Source organism: Quercus lobata, chromosome 2, assembly GCF_001633185.2.
Source record: "Quercus lobata isolate SW786 chromosome 2, ValleyOak3.0 Primary Assembly, whole genome shotgun sequence".
NCBI classification, from domain to species: Eukaryota; Viridiplantae; Streptophyta; class Magnoliopsida; order Fagales; family Fagaceae; genus Quercus; species Quercus lobata.
This window is the reverse complement of record NC_044905.1, coordinates 76,473,546-76,492,104: the sequence shown is the minus strand read 5'-3', so window position 1 is coordinate 76,492,104 and position 18,559 is coordinate 76,473,546. Positions and strand designations below refer to the sequence as shown.

At 32.9% G+C, this 18,559-nt stretch overlaps 1 protein-coding gene across 1 annotated transcript; it reads right to left on the bottom strand.

Annotated features, from left to right (window-relative positions):
• Window positions 1-603: 603 nt before the first annotated feature.
• On the bottom strand, window positions 604-3,174 carry LOC115974125 (RNA exonuclease 4). Its single transcript, XM_031094342.1, has 7 exons — window positions 3,104-3,174; window positions 2,718-2,869; window positions 2,500-2,630; window positions 2,124-2,344; window positions 1,476-1,682; window positions 1,055-1,135; window positions 604-947 (listed from the first exon to the last, which is right to left on the bottom strand). The coding sequence occupies exons 1-7, from the start codon at window positions 3,136-3,138 to the stop codon at window positions 704-706; spliced, it is 1,071 nt and encodes a 356-aa protein (XP_030950202.1). The 5' UTR covers window positions 3,139-3,174; the 3' UTR covers window positions 604-703.
• Window positions 3,175-18,559: the final 15,385 nt, after the last annotated feature.

Genomic DNA, 18,559 nt, shown 5'->3' with positions numbered 1-18,559 from the left:
CAAAATGAAATTTATGAAAAGTACATTAACATACCTTATTTAAACAAATTTGAATATGAAGTAGAAGCGGATGGATATGGGTTGTTTTACACTCCCTATATGAATCAATCACCACAGATATACCAAAACACTGTACTTTTCTATAGTTCGAAAACTAAGATGCAAGATGGAAACTAAAGAAGTAATCTTTTGCATGAGAAAGATGGAGAAGGAGAGAGAATGATAATCATCCAACATGTTCTTGTTAAATATTTATAGAGAAAACACTCATTAAATAAAAAATAGAGACCAACTTCCAATAAGTAATTCTCTTTATTTAGGGCTTGTGGAGACCTTGCATCGGGTCCTAACCCACCTGATCAATTTTCAATACACATGGATGATCACTTCCTTTTAAGGTTTGCATGATTTGAGTTAAAGATAGATGCCAATCGAGATTAAAATCTCTCTATTTCATAATACTACAAATTAAAGGAAAACTTTATTTAAAGACTAAATAGAAAACAAAGTAAATGTCTCAACTATATATAAAGGATTCATATTTGATCATTGACTTCCATATAAATTTTAAAGTATTCATTTAAGCTGCTGCATGCATATAGCATAACTTTGGTTTACATAGTACAAGTAACCATAACATCTTTTGGAAATAACATATTCCCACTTTATTGTTATTTCTAGCTAGTCATAATGCATTCATGCACTACATATCCCTTGAGTCCAAGCACCAACAGTAGTAATCTGACCTTGAGATTTCCAACAATTGTTCTGGGGACATCCTTTCAAGCTCATTTTGCCTCCACGATGCAAAATTATTTCGGTTCTGTGGGTCAGAAGCCAGTGGATAGTCCTCTTTTTTATGAACTTGGGATCTCATTCTCATGAAAAGCCTCAGTGTTGCCACACAATCCTCATAAGGGTCTTGTATGCCAGTTTGAATGTCGTACCTGTATATATATAATAGAGCTAATATCACTATACTCATAAAATGTCCATATTTGATAATTCACACAAAAGAAAAAGGGTTAACAAAATTGATATTAGAGGTACTTGCCCAAGATATGCTTGTGTTAGATACTTGAGTGAGTTGCTGAGCTTGCTTGTTTTCATCAGTGGAGGGTATTTAGCAGTATCCCTGTAGTCACATATATTCAATTTACATTTTTGAAATATAATACATTTCTCATCATGGGTTGCTGTTACAAATTCAAATCATCTCTTATAATTAAAGAGACCAGAGAGCCACAAAGATGCCTGACCTGAATTCAACATCTTAAGTGGTCCAAGTGACATTTTTAATTGTTAATTTTTTAGGCAATCTTATCACTATTGTATATAGAGCATTTTGTACTGCTTTTGCAAATAATCATTACAAAAGATACAATCCAAAGCATGTCTTTAACTTAAAGTTCGTCAACTCAATAATCAACCTCCATTCTTTTTTCTGTATTTTAAAGGTTCGTTGGAGATAGTACCTCATCATAATTGCTGGATATTCAACCTGCAAACGGTCAAGGTCATGATCCAAACCATGACCCACAAGAATCCTGGCTTTTCCACCTTTAGGTCGAATTTTCCACATTGGTTCTCCATTGCAAAGGAAGTCTTGAATCTTCCTCTGCACTTGCCTAAGTGGCATTGCATCCCTTAAGTATTCTGGTCGAATGCCTGTTGTTTCATACCTATAAGTTTCAAACAAAAAATAGGTTAATTCAATGCATCACTCTTAGGGTCCATTTGGATACAGCTGAAAACTGAAAACTGAAACTGGAAACTGAAAAACACTATAGCAAAATAATTTTTAAATATGTGAATAGTACCGTGAGACCCATTTTTAATGAAAAAGTTACTGAAAAGTGAAATTTGTGGGTCCGTGAACAGTATACGATATGCACTGATTGGTTGAAAAAAATGAGAAAAGTCAAACTTTGCGGTTATTGTTCATTGAACAGTGCATGAACAGTAACAGCAAGTCTCACAAACGTGTGAAAAAAAAAGAAGGAAAAACGCAGACGCAGATGCGCTGGTTTTCAGCCCAATCCAAATGTAGCCTTATACTCTTATGTAGTTCAAAATCAACCAAAACTTTATGTAGACAGTGGACTTATATATATGTATCCCACCTATAGTTCGTGACAGGAATTGGTGGCTTGACATAAGTATGGAAAATGATGTTTTCAGATTCATCAATCAGGCAGACCCTTGCACAAAGATCAAGGGAGCCATCGCTGCCACCACCAACCATTTTGCAAGCCAGTGCAACTACTTGCGGCCCTCTGGTTCCACCATTTTCAACAGTCAAATTGTCGCGAATGCCCAAGTTTGCAAAGCGAGCAAGTAGGCCCTATAACAAGGAATAGCAAGAAAAGATCATATATTTTCAAAGGTTAGCTATGCATCAAGGAAAAAAAAAAATGGAGAAAAGCCTGATCTATGATTAGTAAAAAATAGATACAGAGAGAAGAACTTATGATTTCTAGTTGAGGATTAGTATTATACAGAATTTATGCTCGAGAATTGGCATCTTTCTTGGTGAAAACAGCGAGCATTAGGGCTATCAAGGATAGCTAAGCAGAATTTGCATCCTCGGATGTTGAATATATTTTTGCATTCTTGTTTTGGCAATGGTCCTGAAAGATGCAAAGTATGTCTCAAAATTGATCCATAATAGAATCATGATATTGGAACTTACTCTTAGCTAGATAAATTGAAATTACCTATAAGATGTTCTCTGAGAGATTCAAATGATCTGCAATGTTTCTTACAAATTCCACAGATAGGTTCATGAACTGAATGATACGAGGTCCTCATGTGCTCCACTAGGTGCTCCATTTTGTTGAATTGTTTGAAGCATGCTACACACTTGTTCCTGTTTTCAATAGTCATCAAGTTAGTACTAGGATCACGCATTTAAATATTTGATGTGAAATCACTGAAACTAATCTCAAATCAAGCCAACCAAAAGTCTTGTAGTTTAGTGATATTGCACTTTTTCAATCGAGGAGAATTCGTGTTCGAATCCTCTTTTTCACTTATTGCAAGGAAAAAAAATCTCAAATCAAGCTAAACTATGTAGTGTGTGTGTCATATATAAAGAAAGAACCTGAGAGTTTCTGATGACTCATATCTGTAGTCCATGATAGTAGCAAATCTTTTGTATATATCTACTAAAGAGAAGAAGATTGAGAGGAGTTCTTGAGGAAGAAGGTTGGGAAGGAAGGGTATTTATATTAGTAGAGGGAAGAAAACTGCCTCCAACTTGAGTGTCAGAATTATTCCTTAAGGCAATTCATGTTGACTAAGTTTTGGAGTTTTCTTACTCTATAGTCTATAGAAGGCCTTGTGTTATCATCCTAACAATGAACATTCGTAGCAATCCAAATACTGGGGGCCAATGGCGGCGCCACCTTATGGCCAAAATGGTCCCAAGACCATCCTGACTTGGAATTTATATATATATATATATATATATAATAATTTAAAATTTTATATTTATTTACCTTTAAAAAAAAAATTGGGACCACCCTGAATATTTTTTATGCCAATAAAATTAAATTTTGGTCCATAATTTGAACAACTTAACAATATATTGGGTTTTTCAAGGAAAAAGGAAAAACTTAAAAAAAAAAATGAACTAAAATCTAAAGAAAAAAAATTATAATAAAACTACTAAAGACTGGGCAGTGGATTGATTCCTTGACTAAAAACACTGCCCAATATAACACAATTTCCAACCTTTTATTATTTTTCCTCACTAGACATATATTACTTCTCATTTTTAACTTTTTTTTCTCTTGTTTATTCTTAACCACACACGTCTTTTGTCTCCTTAATTTCTATACTTTAGGTTTATTTGGATACCACTTATTTTACTGAAACTATAAACTTATTATTGAAATTATTATAGATAAAGGTAAAAGTTAGTTGAAATAGTACAGTGGGGCTCATGAATAATACCAAAAGTGCAATGAGACCCATAAATAGTAGCAAAAATAAGTTGAATAGTAAAATAATTTTAATTTTTCATTTCAATCCAAACGCATGCTTCGTGTGTGTTTGGAAAAATTATTTTTAGCCACCTTATTTTACTATTCAGCTTATTTTTACTACTATTTATGGGCCTACTGCACTTTTAGTACTATTCATGGATCCCACTATACTATTTCAGCTAATTTTTACCTTTAACTATAGTATTTTCAACAAAAAAATTTCAGTTTTAACAAAATAAGCAGTTCCTAGACACTTTAACATCTACGTTTTAAATTTTATTACATCTTCATCTACACTTTTACATCTACGTTTTGTCTTCCTCCTTATTCATAATTTATGTGTCTTCTACTAGTACAAGTGCGGCAGTATCTCTTCTCAAGTTTTGAGTTTCAAATTTTTCAATAAGTTTTTTTTTTTAGCTGTACAGGTACCTTTGTTCATTTTTTTTTCTTTTCATTTTTTTTCCTTTTGAGGTTTTTCAGTGTACAGAATGCAAATTTGTTTTGGTTTTAAGAACAATTTTTTTTTTTTTTTTTTTAAGCGCAAACTTCATGCCGGCCAAATTTTGAATTTCAGCTGATATTTACCGAAACACCCGAAATAGACCAAACTGACTTGAAATTTTTTTAAAAGTGGAATAGGGTGGGTTACTATTTTGGTTTGTTTACTGGCACAGTATTTTCCGACCGTTCGGCCGGAATAGAATGAAATTAATAACATTGAATCAAACCTAATTACCTAAAGGCTAAAAGGAAATAAGATTGTGTAATTTATGCTTCTTAGAGAACACCCTAGATAAAATTCTTAGAGCCACCACTACTTGGGGCCCATGATTCAACTAGAATATTTCTCTTGCTTCTTGATTTCTCTCTCTTTCGATCTCTGCAGCTAAGATGCGCATAACTTTTCATTTTATGGTCTTTGCTAATTAAAGATGACTTCTGCATTGAAAGTTCTACTGAACATTTCCCTTTCGCTTATTTTTATTAGAGACAAATTCTGATAACTGCATTAACATATACTGCCACTGCATATTATGGAATAAACAATGCTATTCATATTGGAGAACTTTTCTTTTTCTATGTTTCATTTTCCAGAATGAACTTGAAAGGCATATAAACATCTCAGCTGATAAAGAGGCACTCTTTACTTTTCTGGCTATGATGTCTAGCAATATTTGGGCATCGTTAGGGTCAATAATATGGTGCTAGACCCCCAAGGACATTAGTTGTGGTTCAATTTATCAAATCTAATAATTGGACGCTTATACATACAAGTTGCTGTTCTTTGCATTCAGCAGTCCTATTTTTGCTGATTTCCTCAAGCTTAGATCACCATTCTATCACCAAAATGGCATTAGGTTTTTTCATACATACATGCGCCATTTTTGGCATTAGAAAGTCCAATACATTGGATATGCAAGCTGAAATTTTTTACACTTATGTGGTGGAATTTTCACATTTCTATTAACATAGAATTGTCAAAAATTGTTAGTAAAATGAGTCACAAACACACATCAATAACCAGTAAAAGTGATGTGTGATATATCATTAATGAGATGAACCTTATAACTCCCTTTTACTTTGCATCTTTCAAATATGAGAAACCTTAAATTAGATTCTAAACTCAACGCTGTAAAGTAGTCACACTTTTTTTGTGACTTTGATTAATGTCATATACAACGCAATACCCATTCCATTTTATTGGTTAAGTATTTCATCAAACACATCCAAAAAAATATTATATGTTTTTCCATACTCATTATGCTCTTCAAATATCAAAATGATAGGAGGTAAAACCATCTCATCAGTAAACTATTCAAAACTTTAGTTTTTTTCTTTTAATGTTTTTTTGAATTTATTAAATGCGTGGATTCATGAGTTTTATATTATAAATTGATACAAAATTTTATATTCACAATAAATATAAAAAGATGTGATTTAATGGTGGTATTGACAAAATACTAATACATTGATGTGAAGTATAGTTATTACACGTAGTGTAATTTTTATTAAAAAATATTTTATGGGATATAAATTGAATTTAACCTACAAATTCAATAATTAAGTTATCTTTTAGCTTTACTGTAGACAAGAAAAAAAGTATTATCCTATTCATTGACATGACAAAAAATTAAAAAGATGTTTTAATGGATTGTAGCTAGTGGAGTTGAAGATAAACGCTCAGATAATTTGATGGAAAATCAAGGTTAATTAATCTTGGCTTACTTTCGGCAAAGGCGCCCCATGGATCTGCAGATAAGATTTCTCAATATATGGGATATAAATTGAATTTAACCTACAAATTAAATAATTAAGTTATCTTTTAGCTTTACTGTAGACAAGAAAAAAAGTATTATCCTATTCACTGACATGACAAAAAATTAAAAAGATGTGTTAATGGATTGTAGCTAGTGGAGTTGAAGATAAACGCTCAGATAATTTGATGGAAAATCAAGGTTAGTTAATCTTGGCTTACTTTCGGCAAAGGCGCCCGATGGATCTGCAGATAAGATTTCTCAACTTGCAAGATCATCGACACTGTCTCTTTTGTCTCCTAGCATCATAGTTAGTATATACCATTGCATCATAGTTAGTATCTCTCTATCTCTCTGTGGGTCACCGTTTGACTTTACAAACGTGGGAATGTCAGCAAGACTTTCTTTTGACTATGAAGGACCCCCAACAGATTCGATATTCATTGTTCATGCGTTGAGGAATACCCAAAAAGAAAAGTTGCATAGAAGAGAACATTTTGTTGATGATTCTGGTCCACTAACATGCATGGTGCCAATGTCACCACTCACATTTACGTCTCTAGCAATTTCGAATGTCAAACCAAAAGGCAAGGGATAGAAAGTGCCTTTTGTTAATGCATGAAAGTTGTATGAAAGTTCTTTCCATACTAGAAACTAGAAAGATAGCTGTGTGTGTATGAGCGTGTGGCTTTGGGCCTCTTATCGGTTGCATTAGACCACATAGGCAGGGACGGAGGCATATATTGACTAGGGGGATGCAATGGCCCCCCACTCCAAATTTTTTATTAAAATAAATAAATATATATATATATACACACACGCGTGCTAATTTTAGCAATTTTGTTCAATAAAATTACATTTTTCCCGCTTAATAATATCATTGATTTTTTAGAGTAATGTTACAGACACAAACTTATCTACAACATTTTTTACAAACTGTTGAGATACAAAATCTTATTAGTTTGCATTTGGGTCTACAGCTTACATCACTTTTTTACTTGATAATAACCACTCACCATATTAGGAATTTGTAAAAAAATTTGTAACTCTAACATTTTTCTCATTTAAAGGTCATTAAAAAATTTATAGATCTAAAATCTAAAACAAAATATACAAGCCCCAAAAAATTAGCGCAATAACAAAAATTACTAATAGTAAAGTTAAAAATAATTAAGCCTAATTAACAAATTTTACTCAAAACAAACAACTAGCTCTTTAAAAAGTTTTAAACAAAATAATTGTGTCTTTACCTAGCAAAAAATGCACACATCAAAAATTTAAAAAAATAAATAAATCTCAGTAGCTAAGAAGTAGCAAAGCCAACGTTCAGAGCCACCTCCCCTAACTTCAAGTTCTAACTCTGTCCCTGCACATAAAACTGCAAGAGACATTCCAAATACCCGACCAATTTTAATTAATCCATGCCATGGATTATATGTTCCACGTTTTTGAAGAGAAAAATGAGTGATATTAGGGAAATTGCAAAATTTTACTATATTAACCTTACAACTAATGTATCACCAATTACAAAAAGATAAATCACATTTTTTTTTTTTATATTACATTATTGAAGTTTTACTAATAGCATCTGTAAACCTTTTTGGTGAGTTCCACTTTGCTCAATTAGGAAATTAAAGTTTCTTATCATTGAATAAAAGATTTAGAGTGTTAATCCTACCTACACCAAAAAAACCAATTGATGTCTTAGCTTGATAATAAAGAGAAATCATCATAGAGAGAATTCATAAGTTAAAATTCTATCATATCTATAAAACAACAGTGAACCTTTTTGTAGCGAAATTTAAAATAATTTTATACAAAAGAAATAATTAATTGATTAAACACATCCATGGATGCTGAAAATAATTCTATTCATCGTTTTACTTTAAATTAATGAAAATGGTCTATTTTACTAATTAGATTTTATTTTATGAATATATGATAATATGAATATAGTGTTATATCAATAAAATCATGTAAAATCATGAGTGATAAGAACTTAATTAATCTCAGTCAATTCAGCCTCTTTATTGATTGCTAATTAACCTAAGAGACTGTACGTTCAGCTGATAAAAACAAAACAACAAAAATAACCCACCTCTGTGCATGCTGCATGGGTTGACTTTCTTTTAACCCACCTCATACAGACGGCTGCAATAATTCATCATATTCTCTGTCATTGTCAACATATAATATTCCTACTATCATGTTCATCATTGAGTCTAGTGTAGGTTTTTACTAAAATTGTAAGACTTCTGTTACTCTAGTGGATTTTCTTTATCAAGGACGCTTTGGAATAGTTTTTACTTTCATTTTTCTTGCGTCACTATATTGTTCTTCCATTGTGTTTGATTTTTTGCGATTGATGACATTATTTAATTTGTCATCACATTCTTAGATTATTCGCTTGTGAATTCAAAATTTGCATAATTGTATTAATTTAACTGCTTGGCTAATTCACTTGTAATTCAACAACCAGGGTCTAATCTTTAACATATATAATAATGAGAAGATGGAAAAGCGGAGATAATTTAGTAATTTAATTTTCTTCTTAATGTCATTTCTCCTCCCACTTTCTTCTCAATTTGAGAGACTACAGCTTTAACTATTAAGCCATTTATTACAGAATGAGCCAATTGGATGTATATAAAGAAATATTAACCTAAGTCATTCATAGACTAATCCTAAAGATGTCATATTATAAGTTAGGTTTGCAGTACTAGTATACAATGAACCTAGATACATTCCCTTTCAAACTAAGATGGAACTTTAAGATCACCTTGAGTTTAGAAAACAAGTGTTTCTATGTATGAAAACATGCGGGATTACATCAAATATGAAATGAATTAGGCTTGATCGACATGAAATGGAACATAAAAGATAGTTGTTAGCAGTGGTGAATGACAATTGTTGGTAGCGATGGTTGGCGATGAATGATGACACTGATGACCATAGAAGAGCGGCACCATTGGCAAAAATACATTTGATAGAGAAAAGTACTTTGGGAGCCGGAAATCATCAACAGAGAACAATGTCATGGTGAGACAGATGAACGAGTTAGCAACCTTTGGGGAACTAAACTAGGTTTTCATTTTAATACCATATTAGAATTATTATTAAGATTATGTGAGAGAAATAAGAGATAAATAAAGGGTTGAAGCAAAATTAATATGATTCAAACTTAGATATTGACATCCATACCAGGATGCCCTTAAGAGACTATATCTTTATTATTGAGAGATTAACCCATGGGTGCGATACAAGTTAGGATTGTGATTCGAGAACTGTCACAGTATTAGTACAACCAACCTAAATAATTATCTCTATCAGTGAAATTCATCAAATGGAAGATGATACGTCCATAGTATAGAGACCATTTACTAAAGACTTGGACGCAGAGACTTTTTTTTTTTTTAATCTTTTTTTCCCACTTCATTTCCATACTTTTCGTTGGTAATGGAAAAGATAGAGGGAAGCTGGGAAGCTCATGTTTGATTCCTTTGCACCTGGTCATGTTGAAATCATGATTCACGAGGCCATGGTCATGATGTATTCGTGCTTTCTTTGACGATGTGATGTGCCATATAGGTCCACTTGATTTCTACACAACCAAAAGTCAAACTGAAGAGAAACCGAACTTTTTTTTGTGGGAAAAAAAGAAGAAAAAAGAACCTTTTAAAAAGATAAACGATGCAGCTCCAACCAAAAATTGCATATACAATAATATTCCTATACAACTCTTTTCACAATAAATTTTATAATTGTTAAAGTAATTGACTGCATTAGAGTGGTGAAAATAAAATGTTGAATGTCAATTTTGTTTACTACTCACACTCATTTAATACAAGAAGTATGAAATTTGTTATGAAAAAATTTGTGTCGTCAATATTATTGTTGCATATGTGTAACTTTCATCGTTAGGCTTCATCATTAGGGCAGTAAATGAATCAAACCGATCATGAATAACTGTAGTCAACTCGATAAAAAGCTCGTGCATGTTTGTTTGTTTGTTTATAAATAAGCCAAGCTTGAGTCTTAGTTTTAGGCTCATTTACAAATACCACATTTTTGCAAAATATTTTTAGAAATATATAGCAATGTACCACTATTTAAGAACTCAAATTTCTCAAACTTGAGTTTTCCATGATACTTGAGTTCCACTAGAATTGGCCACTGTGGCAATGGCTGAGCTAGAATTTTTTTAATTCAAAATGCCACCTTGAACTCTAGGTCTGGAAGCTCGAGTTTTATGTTGATAGTACTCGAGTTCCTTAAACTTGAGTACCATGTAAACTACACAGTACTCAAGTTCCTTAAACTTGAGTACTCTATAAGTACATACCTGAGTTGACGAAACTTGAGTACTGTGTAGTTATATACCAACATTCCGTTGAATCCCATCTCCCTTTCACCCACTCTTTCTAGCAGGTGCAGCCCAGATTGTCAGCAGTTATGCAGCTCAATCTCTTCCTCCGATCTCACCTGAAACAGAAATCCACACGTTTGTAACGTAGTTTGTCTCCTATCAATAAATTTGTTCCATCAGATTTAACACCAAAAGGTACTATTCTTAAGTGGCCATTTGGGTTATTTTAAATTTTGTTGAGAACCTTGATGTAAATATTTAGTTGATGCTAATAATGGCCAAATACCACTTGTTTGCAAAATATGTTGGGATCTACCAAACGATCCATTAGATTTAACAGAAAAATGTACGATTCTGAAGTGGCCATTGCAGTTCTGTAGCTCAGTCTCTTCCTCCGATCTCACCTGAAACAAAAATCACACGTATAATGACCCCCCCCCAACTGTGTAGATATTGTCCGTTTTGGGGCCTACACCCCTCACGATTTTGTTCTCTCCCAAAACACATAGCAGTGGGGGAAAAGGTTTCTGCACATTAAAGGGAGGTCATTTCTTATAAGCACATCATCATGTGCTTCCCTGGGCGATGTAAGATTTCATGGAATGGAAGACCCCCTTTTGGGTCACTACAATCCACCCCCTTTACGGGCACACACGTCCTCACGTGTGGGGCCCACATTTCCGGCTAGGGCATGGCTTTGATACCATCTATAACGACCCCCCAACTATATAAATATTGTCCGTTTTAGGACCCATACCCCTCACGGTTTTGTTCTCTCCCAAAGCACATAACAGTGGGGGAAAAGACCTCTACACATTAAAGGGAGGTCATTCTTTATAAGCACATCCTCATGTGCTTCCCTAGGCGATGTGGGATTCCACGAAATGCAAGACCCCCTTTTGGGTCACCACAACACGTTTGTAATGTAGTTTGTCTCCTGTCAGCAAATTTGATCCATCAAATTTACACCAAAATGTACGATTCTTAAGTGGCCATTAGGGTTATTTTAAATTTTGTTGAGAACCCTGATGCAAATATGTAGTTAATGCTAATAGTGGCCAAATCCCACTTGTTTGCAAAATATGTGGGGATCTACCAAACAATCCATCAGATTTAATAGAAAAAGGTACAATTCTGAAGTGGCTATTGGGTTTAATTTAATTCTTGTTGTTAACATTGATGAATATATGTTGTTTGAATACATAATTTAATACTTAAGTTGCAAATGATGTTTATTTAGTATTGTTGGAAAACAATTTTTTAGGTTATTTGGAGGATGTATACAGTTTAAGTTGGGATGTTTATAGTTGAAAACTAATATTTCATATTATTGAATAAACATAATTTTTTATTGAAAAAAATTTAACTTTAATTTGGAAATATATAACCCAATGTTCTGCTGGAAACTTTGACTACTATTTTAATTAGTGGATAACATTAAAATGCAACCCAACAAGGCAGAAATATTAAAAGATAAGTTCCCATAAATTCTTCCTACAAAATACAAATAACAATAGATAGAACCTTGTAGAAGGTGTTGTCATAGTTAGCACAACGGCTGACTTTACAAAATTTCAACATGCATGATCACCTTTTTGTTACACATTAACAACAATGTCTTATGTTGGTAGGTCGAAATTTCTAGAAATCATCATTGCTTGAATCTAAGAATTCTGAAATATCTTTATCATTGTCTAAGTTTATAATTTCATTAATGGACTTGATGGCTTGCTTTTGCGCTTTTCCCTTAAGATGTTTTCTAGCCACAGTGGCAAATTTTAGTGGAACTCGAGTTCCTAAATAGTGGTAGATTGCTATATATTTCTAAAACAGTGGTAGATCCCCACATATTTTGCAAAAAAGTGCTATTTGGCCATTTTAGTTGTATTCAAGCTTTATTCCTTGATGATGTGATGCGCCATATAGGTCCACTTGATTCCTAAACAACCAAAAGTCAAACTGAAGAGAAATCAAACCTTTTTTTTTTATGGGGCAAAAAAAAGTACCTTTTAAAAAGATAGATGGTGCAACTCTAACCAAAGATTGCATGTACAATAATATTCCTACGCAACTCTTTTCACAATAAATTTTATAATTGTTAAAGTAATTGATTGCATTTAAGTGGTGAAAATAAAATGTTGAACGTCATAACCACACTCATTTAATTCAACAAGTATGAAATTTGTTACCAAAAAATTTGTGTCGTTAATATTATTGTTGCATATATATAACTTTCATGTCATGCCCCAAACCCCAAAGGGTCCAAAGCATGAGAAAGATATTTTAAAGTACCCGTAGATTTTTCCTTTTTGACAATCCAATCCACATAAATCATATCAAGTACCAACATCAAGAATTATAATAATAATTCCATTGAATATACTCTCAAAATAAGTTAGAGCTCTAAGCAATAAATACAATGACCATTGGCCACAAAAGAATAGAAGTCTGAATAAATAATTACATAATATTAGCTTGTCCCATTAGTGGGAATAAAGTCACAACCACTATAATATGCAAAAGAATGAGTCAAGCCTATTCTAAGATGTACATCATCTAATATCTCCATTACAAAAGTTTAGCCTTCATCAGTAGTTAGTCTAACTACTGTGAGCCACCAAAAAGCTGTCTCAAAATATTGTTGCCTACTCTGAAAAGTTCATAAAATAATGGAATGAGACAAAACCCAATAAGTAGCATAATTAATGGGAGTGGGGGAAATGCAAGTTTCATTTTCAATAATAATAATATGCTATGACAAGAATGATTTAATAATGAAACACAAAATTTCTCAAAGTAAATACCTTGAAACTATATAGTATAATCTATGAGCACCAATAATATAATTTCCAAAGCCATAATATCTAACATGAGATAAATTATCACAAATATACCACACTACCATATAGACCGATCAGGGGATCCACTCATTCACAACTGACATGATATTGTCCTCCTTGGTATGCAGACTCTTGGCCCCATGGACAGCAGTCTTACCCATAACCTCAAGGTTTTTCTCTCCCCCCGTGGACAGCAAAGAGAGCGCATCAAATAAGACCTCTCTTGCATGTAGTCTCTTGGCCCCATGGCAGCAGTCTCACCCACACACAATCAAGGAACCTCTTCCCCCCTTGGGTAGCAGGGAAAGCGTCATCCAAAGTGAAAGGACACTGACTTGGATTTGATTCTACAGTCACAAAGACTACGGAAACCAAATCGGGGTGATCACCGGGAAATCACACATGGCATGGTGTTAAAAGCACATAAAGCTCACAGGTTACATATACTTTGAAACACAGAGTTTTTGTCTAGGTAATTTAAAAATTAAAAAAATTTAAAAAAAAATTAAAAAAAAAAACCTTAAATGATCTAACTTCCACAAAGTTTGTAAAGTTTTCAACTTCATTCTTGTCAAGAGATTTTCTATCGATTTCCCACATAACAAGATAAGATAAGCATCTTTAAATTTTCTAATATACCATAAAATCCATGATTTCCTTATCAAAGATTAAATAAAAGATGCTCATTTTTCCATGTCAAAAATTCATGCATTTCCCTAAATGCAATACCAAATATGATGCATTTTCATATATAATCATACATATATTAAGGTTACGACACAATAGTTTTTAGGAAAATATAATTTCCATAGGTAGTTTCCAAAAGTGTGCCTAACCCAAAAACAACATTTATGCAACATGTTTATTTTTCAAAAATCCCATTAAAAAACTACTTACCTTGCAACTGCAAAAGCCTAATTCTCCAAGCTCCAAGGAGATTAGCTAGAACCTAAACAATATCAAATAAACCTATCACAATAAGCATAGAGCTTGAAATTGTATCTAACTACAATTTAGGAATTGCTAAATAAGCACTTAATTAGGCAAGCGTAGTATTTAACCTCATCAATAATAATATATTCCACTTCCAAAGTTTCTCAACAAATTCATTCACAAGGCATACACTCCAATTTATAAAGTTAACCCATTTAATATCGTCTCCAACATTATGACTAGCTTCCATAAAATTTACACCACATCATTAAGAGACCTATGGAAGCAAAATCAAAATATCCTCCAAGACAAGAAATTTAAAACTTCAACTAACTCCAAATAAACCCAATGGCAATGGAAAAATTAGATTTACCAACCATCACATGTTATAACTCAAAACCCCTAAATTTTTCACCATACATAAACCTTAAGTAGTCATCATTAGCACAAACCATATACCCACTCATCAAATAATTCCACCAATACAAAACTCATACATATAAACACATAAATATCACTTCCAACTCATAAATCACATGGGTATCATTATTAAAGCTTAGATAAAAGTAACCTCAAGCAAAAGTGTAAAACCCACCAAAGAGATTAGAAATTTTTACCTTAAAAAAAAAGGATGTGAAGGTGCTTATAGGTTCTCAAGAATTTTCCAATGATCTTGCTGGAAAATGGTGGTGGTGGTGCGGAAGTACCGGTGGAGAGGATGAGAGTGCTAGAGAGGAGTGTGTTTAAGTGAAAAGAAAAGAAAAAGAAACAAATGAGAGATATGGCCGGACATGAGAGGGTGAGATAGATTGAAATGAGTGGTAGGGAGTGGTGTTAGGTAGGGGGCACGTGGGAACTTAAATAATCTGATCTTTACTTTCTTTTTTTGTCTGACTGACTGAGACGTTACATTTCATCATTAAGCCTCACTAGGGCTGTAAATGAACCAAGCCAATCATGAATAACTGGGATTGGCTTGATAAAAAGCTCGTTCATGTTTATTTGTTTATAAATAGGCCAAGCTTGAGCCATAGTTTTAGGCTCGTTTACAAATACCACCTTTTTGCAAAATATTTTGGGATCTACCAATGTTTCAGAAATATATAGCAATAAACCACTATTTAGGAACTCGAGTTCCTCATACTCAAGTTTCCAATGGTATTCGAGTTCCACTAGAATTGGCCACCATGGCAGTGGATGTGCTAGAATTTTTTTAATTAAAAATGCCACCTAGAACTCATGGTGTGGAAGCTCGAGTTTTGTGTTAACAATACTCGTGTTCCTTAAACTCGAGTACCATGTAAACTACACAATATTCGAGTTCAAGGAACTCAAGTACCATGTAATAAGTAAATTACACAGTACCCAAGTTCCTTAAACTCGAGTGCTATGTAAGTACATACCCAAGTTGATGAAACTTGAGTATTGTGTAACTATATACCAACATTTTCTTGGATCCCATCTCCTTTTCACCCAGTCTTTCTAGCAAGTGCAGCCCAGACTGAGAGCAATTCTACAACTTAGTCTCTTCCTCCGATCTCACCTGAAACAGAAATCACAAGTTAGTAACGTATTTTGTCTCCTGTCAACAAATTTGATCCATCAGGTTTGACACCAAAATGTATGATTCTTAAGTGGCCATTTGGGTTATTTTAAATTTCGTTGAGAACCTTGATGCAAATATGTAGTTGATGCTAATAATGGCCAAATACCACTTGTTTGCAAAATATCTGAGGATTTACCAAACGATCCATCACATTTAACAACAAAAAGGTACGATTCTAAAGTGACCCTTGAGTTTAATTTAATTTTTGTTGTTAACGTTGATGAATATATGTTGTTTGAATACATAATTTAATTCTTAAGTTGCAAATGATGTTTATTCAGAATTCTTGGAAAACAATTTTTCAAGTTATTTGGAGGATGTATTCAATTCAAGTTTGGATGTTTAAAGTTGAGAACTAATCTTTCATATTACTGAATAAACATCATTTGTCATTTAAATAAATTTAACTTTAATTTGGATGTATATAATTCAATGTTAATTATGCTGGAAACTTTGACTACTGTTTTAATTAGTGGATAACATTAAAATGCAACCCAACAAGACAGAAATAATAAAAGATAAGTTCCCATAAATTCTTCGTGCAAAATGCAAATAACAATGGATAGAACCTTGTAGAAGGTATTGTCATAGTTAGCACTACGTTGACTTTACAAAATTTCAGCATGCATGATCACCTTTTTGTTACACATTAACAACAACATCTTATGTTGGTAGGTAGAAATTTTTGGAAATCGTTGTTGCTTGAATCTGAGAAGTGTATAATATCTTTGTCATTGTCTAAGTTTGTAATTTCGTTAGTAGATTTGATGGCTCGCTCTTGTGCTTTTCCCTTAAGATGTTTTCTAGCCTTCTGGATTGCGTGGAAATGGTTTAGCCTTCACTGCATTTGATTGTTCTCCCTTTCATGGCGTGCAAGTACATTTGTTGATTTCTCTCTAGGTAACTCCGTTGAACGTACTTTTGGAACTTGAGCTTCCAAACCTCGAGTTTAAGGTGGCATTTATAAATTGAAAAAATCCAGCTCAGCCACTACCATGGTGGCAAATTTTAGTGGAACTCGAGTTCCTAGATAGTGGTAGATTGCTATATATTTTTTAAACAATGATAGATCCCCACATATTTTGCAAAAAGGTGCTATTTGGCCATTTTAGCTATTGTATTCATGCTTTCTTTGACAATGTGATGTGCCATATAGGTCCACTTGATTTCTAAACAATCAAAAGTCAAACTGAAGAGAAATTGAACTTTTTTTTATGGGCAAAAAAAAAAAAAAGAACCTTTCAAAAAGATAAACGATGCAATTCCAACCAAAGATTGCGTGTACAATAATATTCCTACGCAACTCTTTTCACAATAAATTTTATAATTGTGAAAGTAATTGACTGCATTTGAGTGGTGAAAATAAAATATTGAATGTCAATTGTGTCCACTACTCAGACTCATTTAATTCAACCTGTATGAAATTTGTTACGAAAAAATTTGTGTCATCAATATTATTGTTGCATATATGTAACTTTCATCATTAAGTCTCACAAGGGCTATAAATGAATTAAGCCGATCATGAATAACTGGAATCAAATTGATAAAAAACTTGTTCATGTTTGTTTGTTTATAAATAAGCCAAGCTTGAGCCATAGTTTTAGGATCGTTTACAAATACCACCTTTTTGCAAAATATTTTGAGATCAACCACTGTTTCAGAAATACATAGCAATGTACCACAATTTAGGAACTCAAGTTCCCCAAACTCAAGTTTCCCATGGCACTCGAGTTCCAAGAACTCAAGTTCCACTAGAATTGGCCACCGTGGTAGTGGTTGAGTTGGAATTTTTTTAATTAAAAATGCCACCTTGAAATCGAGGTTTAAAGCTCGAATTTTGTGTTGACAGTACTCGTGTTCCTCAAATTTGAGTACCATGTAATCTATAGAGTACTCAAGTTCAAGGAACTCGAGTACCATGTAATAAGTAATCTACACGGTACTTAAGTTCCTTAAACTTGAGTACTATGTAAGTACATACCCCAAGTTGATGAAACTCAAGTACTATGTAGTTATATACCAATATTTCATTGGATCTCATCTACCTTTCACCCACTCTTTTTAGTAGGTGCAGCTCAGACTGTGAGCAGTTTTATAGCTTAGTCTTATCCTCCGATCTCACCTGAAACAAAAATCCCACTTTGTAATGTAGTTTGTCTCTTGTCAACAAATTTGATCCATTAGATTTAACACCAAAAGGTACAAATCTTAAATGGCCATTTTGGTTATTTTAAATTTTGTTGAGAACCTTGATGCAAATATGTAGTTGATGCTAATAATAGCAAAATACCACTTGTTTGCAAAATATGTGGGGATCTACTAAACGATCCATCAAATTTAATAGAAAAATGTATGATTCTGAAGTGGCCATTGAGTTTAATTTATTTATTTTTGTTAAAGTTGATGAAAATATGTTGTTTGAATACATAATTCAATTCTTAAGTTGCAAATGATGTTTATTCAGTATTGTTGAAAAACAATTTTTCAGGTTATTTAGAGGATGTATTCAGTTCAAGTTTTGATGTTTATAGTTGAGAATTAATCTTTAATATTACTATATAAACATC

Bases quoted from the DNA above. Each gene is read 5' to 3' on its own strand.
- LOC115974125 (XM_031094342.1), bottom strand. From the start codon at position 3,138: ATGGACTACAGATATGAGTCATCAGAAACTCTCAG. The intron at 2,870-3,103 runs GTTCTTTCTTTA...TATTGAAAACAG, and splicing joins GAGTCATCAGAAACTCTCAG to GAACAAGTGTGTAGCATGCT. The intron at 2,345-2,499 runs GTATAATACTAA...TCCTTGTTATAG, and splicing joins AATTCTCGAGCATAAATTCT to GGCCTACTTGCTCGCTTTGC.